General features: G+C 41.8%; 1 protein-coding gene across 7 annotated transcripts in view; it reads right to left on the reverse strand.

Annotated features, from left to right (window-relative positions):
• The window catches only part of CBLC (Cbl proto-oncogene C), a 64,011-nt gene extending 41,490 nt beyond the window's left edge, over nucleotides 1-22,521 (reverse strand). For all 7 annotated transcript variants that reach the window (XR_011560248.1, XR_011560249.1, XM_070763705.1 and 4 more), the window contains exons 1-9: nucleotides 21,972-22,521; nucleotides 17,457-17,603; nucleotides 15,527-15,683; nucleotides 7,592-7,713; nucleotides 6,404-6,541; nucleotides 4,813-4,900; nucleotides 3,134-3,265; nucleotides 2,351-2,533; nucleotides 1,449-1,565 (exon numbers count right to left, since the gene is read on the reverse strand). Coding sequence is in view for 5 of the 7 variants with exons in the window: in XM_070763705.1 (XP_070619806.1) it covers nucleotides 1,449-1,565; nucleotides 2,351-2,533; nucleotides 3,134-3,265; nucleotides 4,813-4,900; nucleotides 6,404-6,541; nucleotides 7,592-7,713; nucleotides 15,527-15,683; nucleotides 17,457-17,603; nucleotides 21,972-22,315 (1,428 nt within the window). In the remaining 2 variants the exon portion in view is untranslated. The remainder of the gene's footprint in view (nucleotides 1-1,448; nucleotides 1,566-2,350; nucleotides 2,534-3,133; nucleotides 3,266-4,812; nucleotides 4,901-6,403; nucleotides 6,542-7,591; nucleotides 7,714-15,526; nucleotides 15,684-17,456; nucleotides 17,604-21,971) is intronic.

Genomic DNA, 22,521 nt, shown 5'->3' on the forward strand with positions numbered 1-22,521 from the left:
CACAGTTGTGTTCTGACCCGGTTCCCCTCCGACGTTAACTCAAAGATTCCTTTATTAGGAACACCAGCAACTGTTGTACATACTCCTCGTCAGTTGGAGGATAATGAAGATATTGAGGACTCTGATTCAGATAGTGTTTATGAATTAGTGGGGGGGGGGGGGGGGGTTACAGGTAGTAGAACAGGTGGGAGGCCAGCCACAGGATGGGGCTATGAGTTCAGGATCTAGCGAGGGAGAATCAGACGCTCGCTGGGTTAACCCGAAATTCAGAAGGGCCCAAAAACGTAGAGAACAGAGGTCTGGAAGGAGATATTAAGGAGAGGAATGGGTTAAATACTGTAGTGATGTATTTGGCACGTCAGTGGGTCAGTGGGGAAGAAGGGTGGAGTTTCAACGTTGCTGATGAGAAAAATGGATGTTTTTCTTGCCACTCTCAAGTAAGCAAAAGTATTCTGTGTTGATTAACAGTCAGGGCTGCGGTTTTTAGAGGTCATGCATTTAGGAAAATAAATCTTGTTAAGTGGAGAAGGAGAAGGAATGTGAGAAATGCGGTCAAGGGAGATAATGGACCAACAGATAAGTGCGTGTATGAAATGTGTTTGAATTCCAGAAGAGCAGAGAAATAAATGGAGTTTCTTTATTCATGATATAATGCATTGCACATGATATAATGCACTGGCTGCTGATCAGTTTCCGGTCACAATTCAAAGTGTTGGTAATGACCTTTAAAGCCCTACATGGCATTGGGCCAGAATACATCCAGAACTGCCTTCTACCACATGAATCCCAGTGGCCGATGAGGTCCCACAGAGTTGGCCTTCTCTGGGTCCCGTCGACCAAACAATGTTGTTTGGCGGGCCCCAGGGGAAGAGCCTTCTCTGTGGCGGCCCCAGCCCTCTGGAATCAACTCCCCCAAGAGATTAGAACGGCCCCCACCATCCTTGTCTTTCGGAAATTACTCAAGACCCACCTTTGTCGCCAGGCATGGGGGAATTCCTTCCTCTAGGCCATTACAAGTTATGTATGGTATGTTTGTGTGTATGTTTGGTTTTTATAATAAGGGTTTTTAGTTGTTTTAGTCTGCGGAGAGGGGCGGCATACAAATCCAATAAAGTAAATAAAATAAATTTAATAAGAGTTATTTGTAATTGCTAAATTTCTACCACAAACCAGAACAGCAACTACAGTCAAGTTAACATGGTCATTAAGTGAATCTGGCTTCCCCATTGACTTCGCTTGTCAGAAGGTTGCAGAGGGGGATTACATGACCCCCAGATACCACAACTGTCATGAATAGGACATCAGTTGCCCAGCATTTGAATTTGGATCAGGTGACCGCAGGGAAGCTTGAAAAGGTCAGTGTAAAAAATGATCCCAAGTCACTTTTCCCAGTGCCGTTATGACTTTGGTCACTGAATGAACTGTGGTAGGCTAAGGATTTCACTTACTTGATAGTCTGGGAGAGGAAGAGCCGGGGGTCTCTGCTGCAGGAGATCGAGTCTTGGGGGTACTGGAGGGGTTTGCAACGCGGGGTCCAGAGTAGGAGACAAAACAGGATCAGCTTTCTGGAGCAGAGGAGGGAGAAAGAAGAGGATCCATTGGTTTTTAATATCTCAAGGGGAAAGCAATTATCTGTTGCACTTCACAATCCGTGTGCAAAGCAGGAGAAACACCCTACCTCACAGGGTGGTTGTTGTGAGGGAGAATAGGGGAAGGAAACATAGAAACATAGAAACATAGAAGACTGATGGCAGAAAAAGACCTCATGGTCCATCTAGTCTGCCCTTATACTATTTCCTGTATTTTATCTTACAATGGATATATGTTTATCCCAGGCATGTTTAAATTCAGTTACTGTGGATTTACCAACCACGTCTGCTGGAAGTTTGTTCCAAGGATCTACTACTCTTTCAGTAAAATAATTTTTTCTCATGTTGCCTTTGATCTTTCCCCCAACTAACTTCAGATTGTGTCCCCTTGTTCTTGTGTTCACTTTCCTGTTAAAAACACTTCCCTCCTGAAAGAATATTAGATAAGTTCCGTGCCTTGATTTATTTATAAAAAATAATAGAAATGGGATATAAACTAATAAAATTAAATTTTAAAAAAAGGAAACCGACTAGTTAAGATGGTTGCAACTTAGGATGGGATAAAAATATCAAGATGGCTCTGGTGAACATGCATTCGGGCTCCATCTTGTCTTACATGGCTGCCATCTTAAAAGGGGCGGGGTTTCAATGCCATGGTCCAAAACGCCAGCTTTTAGCCCCATCCCTCACTTCCTCAGTGCCCCTGGGTGCAATAGCGATGCTCCTCAAGATCAGGAGGAACCCTCTCCTCTCACACTGACCCCTTGAATCTGCCGCATGATCATCAGCTGTTGTAACACCATATCCACATCCTCCAGGTCCCCCTCGTCGCTCTCGTCCTTGGCCGTAGGGCTGCCCCCCTCGGAGCTGTAAGGGCTGACCTCGACATCTTCGTGGCCCCAGATCGTCTGGCGACAAAAGGGGCAGGTGGGGGATTTGGAAAGCTGGCAAGAGGCAGAAAGGAGCCCATTAGGACAGTGATAGAAACATAGAAACATCAAAGATTGACGGCAGAAAAAGACCTCCTGGTCCATCTAGTCTGCCCTTATACTATTTCTTGAGCATGCAGCAACCTAGCAATTAGGTGAAAGGTATTTAACTAGGTAAGAGCTCTTTGCTCTTTCTCTCTGTCTGTTCGCTGTTAGCTGTGTGCTGTTGCTGTTCGTGAGAAGTGTGCTCTGAAGAAGCTGTAATGCTGTATAAGTTGGTTCCTGTGAGTTATTGAACTAAGATAGTTGTAGCAAAGTACTAGCAAGAGACTAGTTTATTGTATGTATAGTATAGATAGTAGTAGTAGTAGTAGTATAAAGGAGTAAATATATTTTTCCACAACTTTCTACCGCTGCTGTGTTTCACTGAAGACTTCAACTCCTCTACTGGTCTGTGGCTGGCTGGTTGGGTTGGTGGGCTGGCTGGACTGGTTTGCTGCTTGGGCACAAACTGGCTAATTCCCTCCTGGTCTGAGGGAAGTCCCACCTTAGCACTTGGCCAACACAGGTGCCCCTGGGATGAGTGACATCAGAAAGGGATGGGAAGTAAATCACCTGCCATGACTTAAGGCATTCCCGGCAGAGGAGATGCCCGCATGGTCGGATTTGGACATCTTTGTTGTTCTCGGCGCAGATTTTGCAAAGCTGGAAGGTGGATTCCACCTGGCTGTAGAGCTCGAACTGTTCCTGCAGAAGAAGAAGGGACCGACACATTTGGAAATTGTTCATTCCATTACCCTCAGTTGTTTTTATTTATTTATTTATTTTGTCCAATACACAATGAGGGTTTTAGTGAGTATATATCAATATACACATAGTAAAATACATGATGAAGGTTATAGAGGAGATACTCATAGTAAAATATATCTAAGAAATAATAGAAAAGAAGATATAGGAATAGAATATATCAATGAAAGAATAGAGGAAGAGATATAGGAATAGAGGAAAGGTATAGGAGATATAGGAGAGCAATAGGACAGGGGATGGAAGGCACTCTAGTGCACTTGTACTCGCCCTTTACTGACCTCTTAGGAATCTGGATAGGTCAAGCGTAGATAATCTAAGGGTAAAGTGTTGGGGGTTTGGGGATGACACTATGGAGTCCGGTAATGAGTTCCACGCTTCGACAACTTGGTTACTGAAGTCATATTTTTTACAGTCAAGTTTGGAGCGGTTAATATTAAGTTTAAATCTGTTGTGTGCTCTTGTGTTGTTGTGGTTGAAGGTGAAGTAGTCGCCGACAGGCAGGACATTGCAGCATATGATCTTGTGGGCAACACTTAGATCTTGTTTAAGGCGTCTTAGTTCTAAACTTTCTAGGCCCAGGATTGAAAGTCTGGTCTCGTAGTGTATTCGGTTTCGAGTGGAGGAGTGAAGGGCTCTTCTGGTGAAGTATCTTTGGACATTTTCAAGGGTGTTAATGTCTGAGGTGCGATATGGGTTCAAAACAGATGAGCTGTATTTCAATAGGTGATAGTAGCAGATATTAAAATATAGATAGATAACAGAAAGATGGCATGGATTGAGAGAGGGAGGGAGGGAGAAAGTGGGGTGGGCTGACAGGCAGAGACAGATGGAGATACAGAGAATAGAATAGAATTCTTTATTGGCCAAGTGTAATTGGACACCCGAGGAATTTGTCTCTGGTGCAGATGCTCAGCCAATTTAGAAACATAGAAACATAGAAAACTGATGGCAGAAAAAGACCTCATGGTCCATCTAGTCTGCCCTATTTTAGCTTACAGTGGATATATGTTTATCCCAGGCATGTTTAAATTCAGTGACTGTGGATTTATCAACCACGTCTGCTGGAAGTTTGTTCCAAGCATCTACTACTCTTTCAGTAAAATAATATTTTCTCATGTTGCTTTTGATCTTTCCCCCAACTAACTTCAGATTGTGCCCCCTTGTTCTTGTGTTCACCTTCCTATTAAAAACACTTCCCTCCTGAACCTTAACATATTTAACATATTTAAATGTTTCGATCATGTCCTCCCTTTCCCTTCTGTCCTCCAGACTATACAGATTGAGTTCATGAAGTCTTTCCTGATACGTTTTATGCTTAAGACCTTCCACCGTTCTTGTAGTAGAACCAGGTCAGACCTGCCCTGGAGGGGCGTTGAAGAAGAGAGGCACCAGTCAGTGTCTCGTGGGGGTGGGTGGGTTGCAATTAGAATAGCAGTAGATATACCTCTCTGTGCACAACACCTGCAGGCTTGTAAGGACTAACTTACCTGGGAGACCTTAATTCGGTTTCGAGCGGAGCCTTCCATCAATTCTGCCAGATCCGGATTCATGTTTTTCCCATCTGGATACAGGTAGCTACAAGACAGAGGTACCTGTTAAAACATTGTATCTCACCTTTAAGATGTGGGGACCTCAACTCCCAGAATTCCTAGCTGGCTGGCTGCCTTTTTTTCCAGTCTTGTTGGAACTTTGAACGGTCACTGAATGAACAGTTGTAAGTCGAGGACTGCCTGTATTAGGTATGTTTGCCATTTATGAAGTTATAACGGTGGAATAAATATCTAATAAATGGATAAGTAGAACTCCGGAGCTAAATTATTCCATAAATCCAAATTTGGATCAACTCAAATTCTTTGTCTGCAAAATTTTTGACAGTTTGCCCATTCGGTTGTGTAATTGGTTGATCAAAGATAATCCTCTTATGCAGTGGTGGCAGTTGTGTATAATTTTAGAAGAGCTGTGCATGTGTGTATTTTTCTATATACCCATACAGTTTATATAGTAGATAATGTATATTTTTGTGTGCCTGTGTGTTATATATATGTACACATATGCCATATATACACAGAATTAAGAATATTTTGGATGTTCAGTAATAGTAAATAGAGAGGGAAATTGTATCTCTTTGAGGCCAGAAGACGCCAGGCACCCTAAACCTTGACCTGAGTGACCTCAAGTTGGCCACCTTTAAGCCAGTCACGTGACCTTTAAGCCACCACCCCCGATCACATGATCGTCAAGTCACTCCCACCTGGTCACATGGCCAGCAAGCCACACCCACAAAATAAGCCACATTCACAGTGTGGTAGTAAAAATTTTGGTAGCCCTTCATTGATCTTTTTTTTTTTTACTACTGGTTCTGTGGGCGTGGCTTGGTGGACTTGACGTGGCAGGTGAGGATATTGCAAAATCTCCATTCCCTCCCTACTTTGGGCCAACCCATGTTTCACCAACACTCCGCAGTCAGCATTGGTTGCCGATCAGTTTCCGGTCACAATCCAAAGTGTTGGTTATGACCTATAAAGCCCTTCCTAGCATCGGACCAGAATATGACCGCCTTCTGCCCCACGAATCCCAGCGACCGGTTAGGTCCCACAGAGTTGGCCTTCTCCAGGTCCCGTCAACTAAACAATGTCATTTGGCGGGACCCAGGGGAAGAGCCTTCTCTGTGGCGGCCCCAGCCCTCTGGAACCAACTCCCCCCAGAGATCAGAATTGCCCCCACCCTCCTCGCCTTTTGTAAACTTCTCAAAACCCACCTCTGCCATCAGGCATGGGGGAATTGAAATATCTTCCCCAGGCCTATATAATTTATGTATGGTGTGTTGTGTGCATGTTTTTTAAATTATGGGTTTTTAACTTCGTATTGTTAGATTTGTTTTGTACATTGTTTCTATCACTGCTGTGAGCCGCCCCGAGTCTACAGAGAAGGGCGGCATACAAATTTAATAAATAAATAAATAAATATTTGCTGGTTCTAGGAACTACTCAAAATTTCCACCACCCGTTCTCCAGAACTGGTCAGAACCCGCTGAAGCCCACCTCTGCTCTTACGTCCACTTGCACCTCTGATACTCACAATCCTTCCTTGTGTCCATCCACCAGGGCCTGGAAGAGGGACTTGTTCTGTGGGATGGTTTGCAGGATGCCTCTATCGGCCGTCACGTAGCCGATCGCCCACTGGCCCAACCGGGTGCAACTGAGACGGAAGATGTAGCTTGGGGTGGGAGGAGAAAGACAGCAAGAATTAGAATCGAAAATTGGGGTGGCAGCAGGGAGAGTTATCGCTATGGAGAACGAACACTTTGCGTTACAGAGTTGGCCTTCTCTGGGTCCCGTTGACAAAACAATGCCATCTGGCGGGACTCAGTGGAAGAGCCTTCTCTGTAGTGGCCCCGGCCCTCTGGAATCAACTCCCCCTGGAGATTCGAACTTCCCCTACCCTCCTCGCCTTCCGTAAAATGTTGAAGACTCACCTTTGCCGCCAGGCATGGGGGGGGGGATTAATTAATAATGACCTTTATTATATTTATGTTCAGTCGGTTTGAGTGTGTATGATTGTGTAGTACATATGTTTCTTTTATAACAATGTGATTTAAATTAGTTTTTTAAAAAAAAATTTAACATTAGATTTGTATTTATATTGTATTGATGTTATGTTGTGAGCCGCCCCGAGTCTTCGGAGAGGGGCGGCATACAAATCTAATAAATTATTATTAACTTAGCGGACATTTGAAAACCATTGGAATTGACAAAATCTCCACCTGTCAATTGCAAAAGGCCGCTTTACTGGGATCGGCAAACATAATTCGCCGCTACATCACGCAGTCCTAGGTGCTTGGGAAGCGCCCGACTGGTGATGAAATACGAAATCCAGCATAGTGATCTCGTTTGCTGTGTTGTACTGACATAATAATAATAATAATAATAATAATAATAATAATAATAATAATAACAACAACAACAACAACAACAACAACAACTAGAGAGGAAAAAAATTAGGGAGGAAAAAAGTGTGTATTATTATTATTATTATTATTATTATTATTATTATTATTATTATTTGCAAGCGAGCTAGTTTGAACCAGGGTGGGGGCAGAGGTTCAGCTAGCGATGGCAAAACCTTTCGGTACCGAGTGCCCAAACCGGAACATGCACGCCGGAGCCCTAGAAACTCAAAGACCGTCTGGTTGGTGTGTAGGCACCTGCCCAGCGCATGGTCTAACAACTCCCCCCCCCCAATTAATACAATCTATAGAGAGTTTACCTGCCCGGTTTGTTGACATATGCCTGCAACCGCGCCTTCACCTCGTCGTAAGTGAGGAAAGCCATGTAACCTGGATGTGTTACTGCCAAGTAAGTCCAGTTTTTCAACAGGGTTGGCCATGGCTGTGAAGAAAAAATTGGGGAAATCATTAAATAGGGAAGGTAGGCAGATCATAGAAAACACCATCTTCAATCCCGATAGGGGTCGTGATTTCCAACAGTATCAACAGTGCAGTCAGGTGGTAAGGAAAGCAAGTAGAACGCTTGGCTGCATAGCTAGAGGTATCACAAGCAGGAAGAGGGAGTTTGTGATCCCGCTGTGTAGAGTGCTGGTGAGGCCCCCATTTGGAATAATACTGTGTTCAGTTCTGGAGATCTCACCTACAAAAAGATATGGGTCAAATTGAATGGGTCCAAAGACGGGCTACAAAAAGGGTGGAAGGTCTTAAGCATAAAACTTACCAGGAAAGACTTCATGAACTCAATCTGTATAATCTGGAGGACAGAAGGAAAAGGGGGGAAAACGATCGAAACATTTAAATATGTGAAAGGGTTAAATAAGTTTCAGGAGGGAAGTGTTTTTTTAATAGGAAAGTGAACAAGGGGGCACAATCTGAAGTTAGTTGGGGGAAAGATCAGAAGCAACGTGAGAAAATATTTGACTGAAAGAGGAGTAGATGCTTGGAACAAACTTCCAGCAGATGTGGTCGGTAAATCCACAGGAACTGAATTTAAACATGCCTGGGATAAACATATATCTGTCCTAAGATAAAATACAAGAAATAGTATAAGGGCAGACTAGATGGACCATGAGGTCTCTTTCTGCTGTCAATCTTCTATGTTTCTATGCTGGTTAGGGAATTCTGGGAGTTGAACATAGATCCAACCTACAATAAAATACAGGAAATAGTACAAGACCATGAGGTCTTTTTCTGTCGTCAATCCTCTATGTTTCTATGATGTATATTCACAGCTGCTTTTCACAAGGGAAAAAAACCGAGAGACTCAACTGAGAAGTTGAGAGCAATTTTTTTTTTTTAAAGAAATTTTGCCTGAAGATAAATCACAGTTTACTGTTTAGTTTTCTCATTTCACACAGCTGCTGGAGCCTGGTGAGACTGATCGTTTTGTGGTGTGTTGTCAGGTGCGAACAAACAGGACCCACAGAATTTGAGCTTACTACTTTATTACCTTCTGCCTAGAATACAGGGCCTCCTCGACTTGCGACCACAACCGAGCCCTGTTGCTATGTAAGACAGTTGTTAAGTGAGTTTTATGCCTCTTTTACTGCCTTCCTTGCCACAGTTGTTAAGGGAACTACCACTGCAGTTGTTAGATTATTTGGCATAGGTTGGCAAATGTTTTATTTATTTTATTTATTTATTAGATTTGTATGCCGCCCCTTTCCGTGGACTCGGGGCGGCTCACAACACAATAAAACAATTCATAACAAATCTAATAATATACAATTTAAAATGTAAAATAGTTAAAAAAACCCATTTTTAAGCAGACATATGTTGTATTGCCTCGGTACAAATCGATGGTGAGACCACTACCATGCGTGGGGTACTGTGTAAAGTTCTGGTCACTGCACTTCAAGAAGTATATAATATGTTCTGTCGTAGAATCCTCTGGTAGAATCCTCACAAAAATTCACAGGTACAAATTTCAGACACACACACGTTTGAAAATTCAAAACAATATTCTTTATAATGAAAATTCACTTAAACCAAGCCCTCTTTTGGGATCGCAAAGAGCCCTCGTCTCCAAACAAACTGGTAATTTGTACAAGTCCCTTATCAGTTCTGTGATACTTAGCTTGCAGCTGTGAGGCAATTCACAGCCCTTCTTCTTTCACAAAGTGAAACACACTTTGCTCTGGTTTAGTTTCAAAGCGGGGAAAAATCAGCACACAAAAGGTCAAAGTCAGTAAAGCAGTCACGAAACACAACAATCAGATAATCCTCCACCATGGCCAAACCCACAGGCTGCTCTTTATAGCAGCCTCACTAATGACCACAGCCCCACCCAACCACAGGTGGCCTCATTTTCTTTGCTAATAACCTCTCAGTTGTTGCTGCCTATGCATCGCTCTCCGCATGCGTGGCTGTATCATTAACTCTTGCTCCGAATCCAAGGAGGAGCTAGATAATTGATCTCCTTCTGAGCTGTCTGCCCCACTCTCCTCCTCCCTGTCACTTCATCAGCCTTCATCAGCAGATTCCACCGGGGGCAAAACAGGCCTGCAGCATGTGGATGTCTCCCTCACATCCACAGTCCTTGGGGCAGGAGCTGGGCCAGAGCTAACCACAACATAATGGAACTGGGAAAGGTGCAAAAAAGAGCAACAAGGATGATCAAGGAAATGGAGCCCCTCCCTTGTGAAACCAAGTTGCAACGCCTTGGTCTCTTCAGCCTTGAAAGACCGCGTTGAAGGGGAGACTTGATCGAAAGAAATAATGAAAGGGCTTGCAAGTTTGGAAGAACTGGGAACATTGTTAGCAGCTGGTTAGGGCTGGAAAGAAAAAAATTCAGAGCAAGTAATGCAATGAAAAAAAAACCCTACAAAGAAAACATTATTCGCAGAGAGTAACAATGAAAGAGCTTGCAAGTGGGTAAGAGCTGGGAACATCGTTAGCACCTGGTTAGGGCTGTAAAGAAGCATTTGGAGCAAGTTAGACCAATGGGGGAAAAAACCCGCAAAGACTTAGGGCTTGGAAACCATTCTTTGCAGAGAGTAACAATGAAAGAACCTGCAAGGTAAGAGCTGGAAAGATCATTAGCAGCTAGTTAGGGTTGGGGGGGGGAAGCTACATTCAGGGTATAAGTTGCACCCAAATTATGAGCCTCTTTTAGGGAGGAAAAGTGTCTTATACTCTGAAAAATACAATAACCTGACACTTGATTCTTTTTCCTAAGATGCGTTAAAAACTACAAGCTATTTGTAAAAAAGGTATTTATTTCTTTTAAAAAATTTTTTTATTGCGTTTTAGTTCCAAGACAAGGCAAAGACACATACAAAAACACACAACATAAAAAAGGAGCCCAAACTGCTCCCTACTTTTCAGAAGGCTAAGAAATTTAAATACAAGTCTTATAGATCAAAAGGTAATAAAGAGAAATAACGAAAGGAAGAAAAAAGTATAAACTATCACTAATTACGATTTACATAAGTCCGCGTAATTTTGTACCATCTGACATACGTTACATTAAAACACGATTTGAGTATTGCCCACAAGATCATATGCTGCAATGTCTTACCAGTCAATGACTACTTCAGCTTCAACCGCAACAACACAAGAGCACGCAACAGATTCAAACTTAATACGAACCGCTCCAAACTTGACTGTAAAAAATATGATTTCAACAATCGAGTTATCGAAGCGTGGAACTCACTACCGGACTCAATTGTGTCAACCCCTAACCCCCAACATTTCTCCCTTAGACTCCCCACGATTGACCTCTCCAGGTTCCTAAGAGGCCAGTAAGGGGCGTACATAAGTGCACTGGTGTGCCTTTCGTCCCCTGTCCAATTGTCTCTTCTTTCTCTCACTTATCATATATATTCTCTTCCTTTCATATATCCTCTCCTCTAAGTTCACTTTCACCCTCTTTTATATTATCACATGTCTATTTTTCTTCCTATGTATTTGTGTATTGGACAAATGAATAAATGAATAAATAAATAAATAAATAAATAAATAAATAAATAAATAAATAAATTATTTACAGTAGCACACAAATCAAATCTAATAAATAAATTAAACAAACAAACAAACAAACAAACAAACACATAAATAAATAAATAAATAAATAAATAAATAAATAAATAAATAAATAAATAAATTCTTTTATTCTTTTGGTATAAACTTATACCAAATTTTATAATAGTCAGATTCTTCTTGTCCCTTTAACCGCCTTGCCATCATGTCCATTTCAGCATAGTCAGTAATTTTATTTATTATTTTTTTCTTCTCTTGGAATTTCGATATCTTTCCATATTTATTTATTTCTTAAAGGCGTATGCATGCTTCTCATCTCGCCTAGAGATGTTGCAATTTGCAAACCCAGGATGCTGGAGTGAGCAGAATGCAACTTTTTCCATTGTGATACCACCAGTTGTTTGTGTGGCTAAAGGGGGTGGAGAGTACCTACTTCCTTTGGACCTTATGGTTTCCTCCAACCCGCCCTGCCCTGCCCTTCTAGCTCGCCTGCACCCACAACCGTCCCGCCGAAAAAAATGTTGCCGCTGTTTCTTTGGCTTTTAGATGCCAGGACAGCCTGGAGACCCCATCGCTTTGGTTTATTTTATATATTTATTCATTAGATTTCTATGAGACTGTTGTTCTTCTTCTGAGACTCAGGGCGGCTTACAAGAGGGCAAATACAAATGCATTTGTATTTGCAAATACAAACCTAACATTTAAACATCCTAAATGGTATATTTGGATAGACAAAAAGAAGAAAAATTGAACCAACTACACTGCATAGAAGTGACCTTAAGGAGGAGGAGGATAATAATAATAATAATAATAATAATAATAATAATAATAATAATAATAATAATTTATTAGATTTGTATGCCGCCCCTCTCCGAAGACTCGGGGCGGCTCACAACAACGATAAAAACAATATTATACTGGCACAAATCTAATATTAAAAAAAACTAAAAACCCTATCATAATTAAAAACCAAACAGCACATACATACCAAACATAAATTATAATAAGCCTGGGGGAAAGGTGTCTCAAATCCCCCATGCGTGGCAGTATAGGTGGGTCTTGAGTAGTTTACGGAAGACAAGGAGGGTGGGGGAAGTTCTAATCTCCGGGGGGAGTTGATTCCAGAGGGCCGGGGCCACCACAGAGAAGGCTCTTCCCCTGGGGCCCACCAGACAACATTGTTTAGTCGACGGGACCCGGAGAAGGCCAACTCTGTGGGACCTTATCGGCCGCTGGGATTCGTGCGGTAGAAGGCGGTTCCGGAGGTACTCTGGTCCAGTTGCCATGTAGGGCTTTAAAGGTCATGACCAACACTTTGAATTGTGACCGGAAACTGATCGGCAGCCAATGCAGGCCATGGAGTGTTGTAGATACGTGGGCGAATCTGGGAAGCCCCACAATGGCTCTCGCGGCCGCGTTCTGCACGATCTGGAGTTTCCGAACACTTTTCAAAGGTAGCCCCATGTAGAGAGCGTTGCAGTAATTGAACCTCGAGGTGATGAGGGCATGAGTGACTGTGAGCAATGACTCCCTGTCCAAATAGGGCCGCAACTGGTGCACCAGGCGAACCTGGGCAAACGCCCTCCTCGCCACAGCCGAAAGATGATGTTCCAATGTCAGCTGTGGATCGAGGAGGACGCCCAAGTTGCGCACCCTCTCTGAGGGGGTCAATAGTTCCCCCCCCCAGGGTAATGGACGGACAGATGGAATTGTCCTTGGGAGGCAATACCCACAGCCACTCTACATGGGAACAGGAAAATTGGTATTACTATACAAAGGTGAAAGCTAGTAAATGTGTTAATTATAGTATATTTTACTGAATAGCAATAATGTATTATTAAAGTGACAGATTTATAATACACCCAAAATGAGAATATAACAATGCTAAACGATATGAATAACTGCATGAAATATTCTTGGAAAGGGAGAAAAAAAAAGATATAAATAAGAACTTGATGGCCAAAAGGGAGCTTTCTCTCCTATTTTTAACCAAGTGAATTTTTGTATGTTTTTCTACTTTTTCTTTTCTTTCTTTCTTCTCTTTCTTTGTTTGTTGTAACTATGTTGTTTTCTTTGACCCATATTTGTAAATACAACGCTTGTTTACTTTGCTTTTAACTAATAAAAATAAATTTAAATTTTTTTAAAAAAACCTTCTAAAGAGAGAAAAACATCAATCTTAAAGGACATATAAAATCTCAATAATTCCTATTCTAAAACCCCAGATCATTTAAAAACCGATCATCACCATTCATCCTAACATACGTAATAAATGACTGTCAATGACTACTTCAGCTTCAACCGCAACAACACAAGAGCACGCAACAAATTCAAACTTAATATTAATCGCTCCAAGCTTGACTGTAAAAAATATGACTTTAGCAGTCGAGTTGTCGAAGCGTGGAACTCATTACTGGACTCAGAGGTGTCAACCCCTAACCCCCAACATTTCTCCCTTAGACTATCCACGATTGACCTCTCCAGGTTCCTAAGAGGTCAGTAAGGGGTGTATATAGCCTGCCTTTCGTCCCCTGTCCAATTGTCTCTCCTTATCACATATCTCATATATCTTTTCTTCCTTTCATATATCTTCTCCTCTACTTTTATATCTTTTCTTTATATATAATATTTCATGTTTATCCTATTCAATATGTATTGGACAAAATAAATAAATAAAATAAAATAAAATAAATAATAAACTCAATCATCAGTCAGGGTAGATATTAAAATTCAGTGACTTCAGGCCTGTCGGCAGAGGTGCATTTTCAAGGCCTTACGAAAGACTAGGAGGGTGGGGGCAGTACAAATCTCTGGGGGGGGGAGTTGATTCCAAAGGGCCGGGGCTGCTACAGAGAAGGCTCTTCCCCTCATTCCTGCCAGATAGCATTTGCTTGGCTGATGGGACCTGGAGAAGTCCAGCTCTGCTGGGATACATGAGGCAGAAGACAGTCCCACAAGCAAGCTGGCCCGATGCCATGCAGGGCTTTAACGTGTAGGCCCCCTCGATGGCTCATTCGGAAACCCAGCAAAAAGGGTTCAGTTCTGATGAAGTCGCCGATTTGAATGGAACACGTTCTTGTGTTTTTTTACTTTTTTTGTGAATTGAGCCAAGAAAAAAGGGCTGTTGATTTGAGGACCTCAATTCTCCACCCACCCCTTTGAAGAAGGCAAGCTGTTGGGTTGTTTTTTTTTACACTTTCAAGAATGGAAACTTTGCAGCTCTTTCTTTGGGTTGTTGTTTGACCGTCGCTTTCCACCCACCCTCACAGCCTGGAAGGGATGGACTTTACAAAGCCACATCCTGCCCCGTGATCAACAACTCACCCACGGATAGTTGAGAGAGAGACAGAGGAGAGAGAGAGAGAGAGAGAAGCAACATCAAACATCAATGACATTGAAACTCTGGAAAAGAGCAACCAAAATGATCAGGGGTCTAGAAACCAAGACTTACGAAGAGAGGCTGCGGGAACTGGGCATGGGTAGCCTAGAGAAAAGGAAGTCCAGAGCGGACATGATAGCAGTCTACAGGTATACAAGGGGTTGCCACAGAGAGGAGGGGGTCACTTTATTCTCCAGGGCACCGGAGGGCCGGACGAGGAACAATGGCTGGAAGCTGACCAAGGAGAGATTCAACCTGGAAATAAGGAAGAACTTTCCGACGGTCAGAATGATCAACCAGTGGAACAACCTACCAGCGGACGTTGTGAACTCCAATACTCTGGACATTTTTAAAAGGAAATTGGACTGCCATTTGGCTGGGATGCTATGGTTGCTAAGGGAATGGGAAATTGCAATTTAGGGGTTTAAAGTGTTAAGGGAAGGCTTGTGATACTGTCCATAGCCAAAAATGGTGTACATTTACTTCCGCATCTCTACTTCGTGGAAATTCGACTTTCACGGGTGGTCTCGGAACGCATCCCCCGCGAAAATCGAGGGAACACTGTATTGCTCAAAAAAAATAAAGGGAACACTTAAACAACACAACATAACTCCAAGTAAATCAAACTTCTGTGAAATCAAACTGTCCACTGAGGAAGCAACACTGATGGACAATCAATTTCACATGTTGTTGTGCACATTCAACTTTGCACAGAACAAAGGATTCAGTGAGAATATTTCATTTATTCAGACCCAGGATGTGTTCTTTGAGGGTTCCCTTTATTTATTTATTTTTGAGCAGGGTATAAACGAACAAATAGCTTCGCGCAATCTACCTGGAACAGACGAGTGAAGATGTCAAATTCAAATACGGAGATATGGCCACTGCAGGTCAGATCAATGGTGGACTTCAAGGCTATGGCCATCGCACCAGAATCTACCGAATGGTCTTGCTGGAGACCTTTTTGAAATTCAAGCCAGGGGACCAGGCTCCTACAGAGGAGAAAAAGAAAAGGTTAGAATCAAGGCCACGTGGAGTGTTAATAAACTAAACAATGCCGTTTGGCGGGACCCAGGGGAAGAGCCTTCTCTGTGGCGGCCCTGACCCTCTGGAACCAGCTCCCCCCAGAGATTAGAACTGTCCCCACCCTCCTCGCCTTTCGTAAACTCCTTAAAACCCACCTTTGCCGTCAGGCATGGGGGAATTGAAACATCTCGCCCGGACCTATACAGTTTATGTATGGTACGTTTGTGTGTATGTTTGCTTTTAATAATGGGGTTTTTAGTGTTTCTCTTAAATTATTAGATTTGTTATATATTGTTTATTATTGCTGTGAGCCGCCCCGAGTCTACGGAGAGGGGTGGCATACAAATCTAATAAATAAAAAAAATAAAATAAAATAAAATAATACAACTTTATAATGTCGTGGTAAGGCCACACCTGGAATATTGCATCTAGTATTGATTGCCATGATGCAACAAAGATGTTGAGACTTTAGAAAGAGTGCAGAGAAGAGCAACCAAGATGATTAGGGGACCGGAGGCTAAAACATAGGAAGAACGGTTGCAGGAACTGGGCATGGCTAGTTTAAGGAAAAGAAGGACCAGCGGAGACATGATAGCAGCCTTCCAATATCTACAGGGTTGCCACAAAGAAGAAGGAGTGAAGCTATTCTCCAAAGCACCTGAAGTTAGAACAAGAAGCAATGGGTGGAAACTAATCAAAGAGAGAAGCAACTTAGAACTAAGGAGAAATAATAATATAATAATAAAATAATATTTTCTCACGTTGCTTCTGATCTTTCCCCCAACTAACCTCAGATTGTGCCCCCTTGTTCTTGGGTTCACTTTCCTATTAAAAACACCTTATTTAACCCTTTAACATATTTAAATGTTTCGATCCTGTCCCCTCTTTTCCCTTCTGTTCTCCAGACATTCACTTAACAACCGTAGCAAAAAGGTCATATAATGGGACGAAACTCCCTCAACAAACGCCTCGCTTAGTAACAGAAATTTTAGGCTCAATGGTGGGTCATAAGAGAAGGACTTCCTGTACAACTGATGGAAAAGGAGACAGGAGGCATCCAAGCAGATTCCTAAGAGGTCATTAGGGGGCGAGTACAAGTGCACTAGAGTGCCTTCTGTCCCCTGTCCCATTGCTCTCCTATATCTCCTATACCTTTCTTCTATTCCTATATCTCTTCTTCTATTCTTCCATTGATATGTTCTATTACTATATCTTCTTTTCTATTCTTTCTTAGATATATTTTACTAGGAGTATCTCCTCTATAACCTTCATCATGTATTTTATTATGTGTGTGTGTATATATATATAAGAGTAAACGCACACATTGCAGAACATAAGAATGCAATCAAAAAAGAAGAAAAAACTTCCTCCCTTGTCCATCACATTAAAAAAACAGGGCATGAAATTGACTTTGAAAAAACTAAATTACTTTCCAAAACAGAAAATGTATACAAAAGAATAATCATGGAAGCCATATAGATAGAAAAACACCCCCTCAACATGAACAAACGAAATGACACGTCCCGCCTACCAGAGATTTGGAAACCAGCCTTAAACAAAAAAACATATCATAATCATCACCATGTCAACCCTTCAACTAAATGTGATTCCATAAATAAACAAATAAATAAATAAACAAGCAAGCAGAAAGGAAGAACAAGACATGGGATGAGCAACAGATCTCGTTGTCTGGGAAGGCGTTGTAAAGGTCTTGTAAAACAGGTTTTTGGGGGGCTCACCGTTCCCTCCAGGTGCCCCTCCAGAAAACCTGGGCCTCTTGTTTGCTAAGCTGGTACGTGCTGCCTCGGTCCTCCCCGTTGGGAAACAGGGCTTGTAGCTCAGCCAACATATGACTGAAGATCAGGGAAAGCTTGGTTAGGTTCCTCCTGCAACGAGAAGTGGAAGAAAATGTTGGATTAGAAGACTGAAGGCGAATGAAGGACGGTTGCAGGAATCGGGTATCTCTAGTTTAAGGAAAAGAAGGACTAGGGGAGACATGATAGCAGCCTTCCAATACAAAGGGGGGTGTACGCTCCAGAGCTGACATAGGGTAAAACCTCGCGTGCCCTCTGGTATGGCTCCATGTGCCACCCCTGGCACATGTGCCATAAGTTTGCCATCATGGGTACAGGATCTCCTTGCTTGAGCAGGGGGTTGGACTAGAAGACCTCCATGGTCCCTTCCAACTGTGATATTTTATTTATTATTTATTTATTCATTTGTCCAGTACACAAATACATAGGAAGAAAAATAGACATGTAGTAATATATATAAGGGTAAAGTGAACTTAGAGGAGAGGATATATGAAAGAAAGAAAATATATATGATAAGTGAGAGAAAGGAAAGACAATTGGATAGGGGACGAAAGGCACACCAGTGCACCTATGTACGCCCCTTAGGCTTGCTGAAGTTGGTAGGTAAAATATCCTGTTACCTTCCAACTTCAGCAAGCCTGCAACTGTATAATGGTTTGCAAAAACTGGAGAGGGAGGGAGAGAGGGAGGAAAGAGAGAGAGAGTGGGAGAAAGAAAGAAAGAAGGAAAGAAGGAGGGAGAGAGAAAAGAAAGAAGGAAGGAAGAAAGAAAGAAAGAAAAAGAAAGCGGGAGAAAGAAAGAAAGAAAGAAAGGGGGAGGGAGAGAGAAAGAGGGAGGGAGGGGGTGAGAGAAAGGAAGGAAGCGGGAAAGGGAGATAGATACATAGAGAAAGAAAGAAAGAAAGAAAGAAAGAAAGGGGGAGGGAGGGAGAGAGAAAGTGGGAAAGAGGGAGAGAGAGAGAGAGGGAGGAAGGAAGGAAGGAAGAAAGAAAAAAGAAAGAAAGCAGGGGAAAGGGAGAGAGAGAGAAAGAAGGAAGGAAAGAAAGAAAGAAAGAAGAAAGAAAGAAAGTGGGGGAAAGGGAGAGAGAGAGAAAGAAAGAAGGAAGGAAAGAAAGAAAGAAAGAAGAAAGAAAGAAAGTGGGGGAAAGGGAGAGAGAGAGAAAGAAAGAGGGAGGGAGAGAGGGGATAGTAGTTGTAGTTCTGCTACTGTATACAGAAATTACAGAAACATAGTTCGAGGCAGGTTAACCATTGCATGCAGACCGAGAGGGGGGCCAAAGGTAATTTGATAAGCTGGCGCTCCCTTTTCTCCCCCCACTTTCAAAATCCAGCCTGGTTTTTCTCTCTCTCTCTTTTTCTCTGGCACCTGTTAATTCAGTTTTTTTATCTGAGGGGCCCACAGGTGGGGAAAGGAGAGGCTGGTTATCAAACCGCCCTATCGCCATTGATAAAGGGGAAAACCACGGTTCTTATTTTCGTCTATCAGCCCTTCCTCCTCTGCTTTGAACAATGGGTAGATATGCCTATATTACTGAGCTGTGATTATTTAAGTAGGAATTGGGGCCAAAGTGACTGAGTAACAGTGTTGGAAGGGACTTTGCAGGTCTTCTAGACCAGTGTTTCCCACCCTTGGCGACTTATTATTTATTATTATTATTATTATTATTATTATTATTATTATTATTATTTATTGGATTTGTATGCCGCCCCTCTCCGTAGACTCGGGGCGGCTAACAACAGTAGTACAAAACAGCATGTAAATCCAATACTAAAACAGTTAAAAAACCCTTATTTGTAAAACCAAACATACATACATACAAACATACCATGCATAAAATTGTAAAGGCCTAGGGGGAAAGAATATCTCAGTTCCCCCATGCCTGACAGCAGAGGTTTTAAGGAGCTTACAAAAGGCGAGGAGGGTGGGGGCAATTCTAATCTCCGGGGGGAGTTGTTTCCAGAGGGCCGGGGCCGCCACAGAGAAGGCTCTTCCCTTGGGCCCCGCCAAACGACATTGTTTTGTTGACAGGACCCGGAGAAGGCCCACTCTGTGGGACCTAACCTGTCGCTGGGATTCGTGCGGCAGAACGCGGTCTCGTAGATACCCTGCTCCGGTGCCATGAAGGGCTTTATAGGTGATGACCAACACTTTGAATTGTGACCGGAAACTGATCGGCAACCAATGCAGACTGCGGAGTATTGGTGTGACATGGGCATGTTTAGGAAAGCCCATGATTGCTCTTGCAGCTGCATTCTGCACGATCTGAAGTTTCCGAACACTTTTCAAAGGTAGCCCCATGTAGAGAGCATTACAGTAGTCAAGCTCGAGGTGACGTGAAGATATCTGGACTTCAACTCCCAGAATTCCTATGTTTCTATTCTGGTTCTCTCCAATATGTTTCATTCCAGATGTCATAGTCTCCCATAATAGTTCAATGTCATATAGTTCAACCTTGGTTTCTATTATTACTGGTGTTTTTATTATTCTTGTTGTTTGCTGTTGTCATTTTGTATTATCATTATGATTTTTATTCATTAAACATGAAATTCAGTCAACTGAACGTTTAAAATCACAAATATCATCGGCACTGATGGTTGATACGGGTTGTTGCCAGCATCCTAGCTACCAACCAAACATCTGGATTAATTAATCTAATGTAGAAGTGAAGGTTTGAACTAAAATTGGCATAATAGAGAGTTTGATATTGTTTATACTGATGTAATGTAATTTTTTAGTGTAAGATGAAAAAAGATTGTTTTTTCTTTTTTTGAGGTTTTCTTATTTGATAATATATAAGTTCTATAGAATATTTTTTTAATGGAAGAAAGTTAAACCTCCATTGAATGATTAATAGAAAAAGAAAATTTTATATATGTTTTATTTTAAGCATGGTTTTAGTGTTTGTACTTATGTACTCTTTTTTATCCTAAGTTGGAGAAAAATAAAATCTGTATTTGGAAAAAAAACCCCAAAGATCTTCTTAAAATTATATAATAATAATAATAATAATAATAATAATAATAATAATAATAATAATAATAATAATAATAGGTTAGGTCCCACAGAGTGGGTCTTCTCTGGGTCCCGTCAACTAAACAATGTCGCTTGGTGGGACCCAGGGGAAGAGCCTTCACTGTGGTGGCCCCGGCCCTCTGGAACCAACTCCCCCCAGAGATTAGAATTGCCCCCACCCTCCTTGCCTTTCGTAAGCTGCTTAAAACCCACCTCTGCGGCCAGGCATGGGGGAACTGAGATACTCTTTCCCCCTCGGCCTTTACAATTTTATGCATGGTATGTCTGTACGTATGTTTGGTTTTATAATAAGGGGTTTTAACTGTTTTAGTATTGGATTATTATTATATGCTGTTTTATTGCTGTTGTTAGCCGCCCTGAGTCTGCGGAGAGGGGCGGCATACAAATCCAATAAATAAATAAAATAAATAAATAATAATAATAGTTTAAATATAAACCTCGGTCAACTGAGCATTTAAAAATGTGTCACAATTAAAAATTGTATCTTCATCTTCATCACCACCACCACCACCATCTACTATTTGATTCACCAAGACTGAGAAACACTTCATAATTCAAATGCTAATAATATGAACAGAAGAATAATTATGCTATCACTTGAGGAAGTAGGTACATAGCATTTATTTTTATTTACTAAATTTTTATGCTGCCTAAATCCCCTCGAAAATGAATCTAGACTGATAAAATAAGTATCATTAAAATATTAGAACTACACCTTGGCTACAATATGTATCATATTGTATGGAAGGTTTTAAAGTAGATTTTTAAGGGTTGTGTTTTATGTATTAATTGGATAGATATTATTATTGTCCTTGGAGAGGGGCGGCATACAAACCCAAATAAATAAATAAATAGTAGATAGATAGATAGATAGATAGATAGATAGATAGATAGATAGATAGATAGATAGATAGATAGATAGATAGATAGGTAAGTAAATAAGTAGGTAGGTAGGTAGGTAAGTAAGTAAGTAAGTAAATAAGTAAATAAGTAAATAAGTAAATAAGTAGGTAGATAGGTAGGTAGGTAAGTAAGTAAATAAGTAGGTAGGTAGGTAAGTAAATAAGTAAATAGGTAGGTAGGTAAGTAAGTAAGTAAATAAGTAAATAGGTAGGTAAGTAAATAAGTAAATAGGTAGGTAGGTAGGTAAATAAGTAAATAAGTAAATAAGTAAATAAATAAATAATTTATTCAATAAATGAATAAGTAAAACAATATTGCAGCTAATTGAAACAGTGTAGTTTTAATATTTTAAAAGTATTTCTTTGGAGCTCACCAAAGGCCGCCCCTAAGCGGCTTCCAGATCTTGGAGGTAAAATGCAACATTAAAACAAGTTTTTAAAAATTGCAATGAAAAATAAAACAAAGGGTTATAAAATATTCCCTCTCTCTCTCTTTTTTTTTTACCTGGCTGTCGAGCCTTCCAGCAAAACCTCCTCCTTCTCTTTCCCTCGTTTGAAGAGCCGTGTGGTTTGCTTGATCTTCTCCAGCAAGTTGAGGAGAAAAACCCGAAAGAAGGCGCCGGATTCCCAAACCTCGGCCAAATTGGTCCCGTAATGCTCCCGGATGAGCCTCAGGTGTTGGTAGATCTGGGGCAGGAGGGAGGGCAGGTGAGGCGGGCTGTTCCGAAGGGCCACCTGAGGTTGGCACGCCAGCTGCTGCAGCTTGGTTAACCCCTGGAGGGCTTTCTCCAAAGAGCGGTGGGCTCCGCTCCGGCGAGGCATCCAAGCGGGCCCAGGTGCCATGGCCATCCTGGGGTTCCCAGGTGAGCGAAGGAAGGATGGGAGAAGCGGGCCAGTTTCCTGTGGCCAACCTGGAGGTTGGCGAGGGCACTGCTGTGTGTCAGGAAGAAGCCCAGACAACTCGAAAGAAAGAAAGAAAAGAGGGGAGGGAGAGAGGGAGGGAGGGACTGGAGGGTTGAAGTGACAAAGGCAGTGAGTAGTGAAGTAGTAATGGT

The sequence above is a fragment of the Erythrolamprus reginae genome, chromosome 11 (assembly GCF_031021105.1).
Source record: "Erythrolamprus reginae isolate rEryReg1 chromosome 11, rEryReg1.hap1, whole genome shotgun sequence".
In the NCBI taxonomy this organism is placed as follows: Eukaryota; Metazoa; Chordata; class Lepidosauria; order Squamata; family Dipsadidae; genus Erythrolamprus; species Erythrolamprus reginae.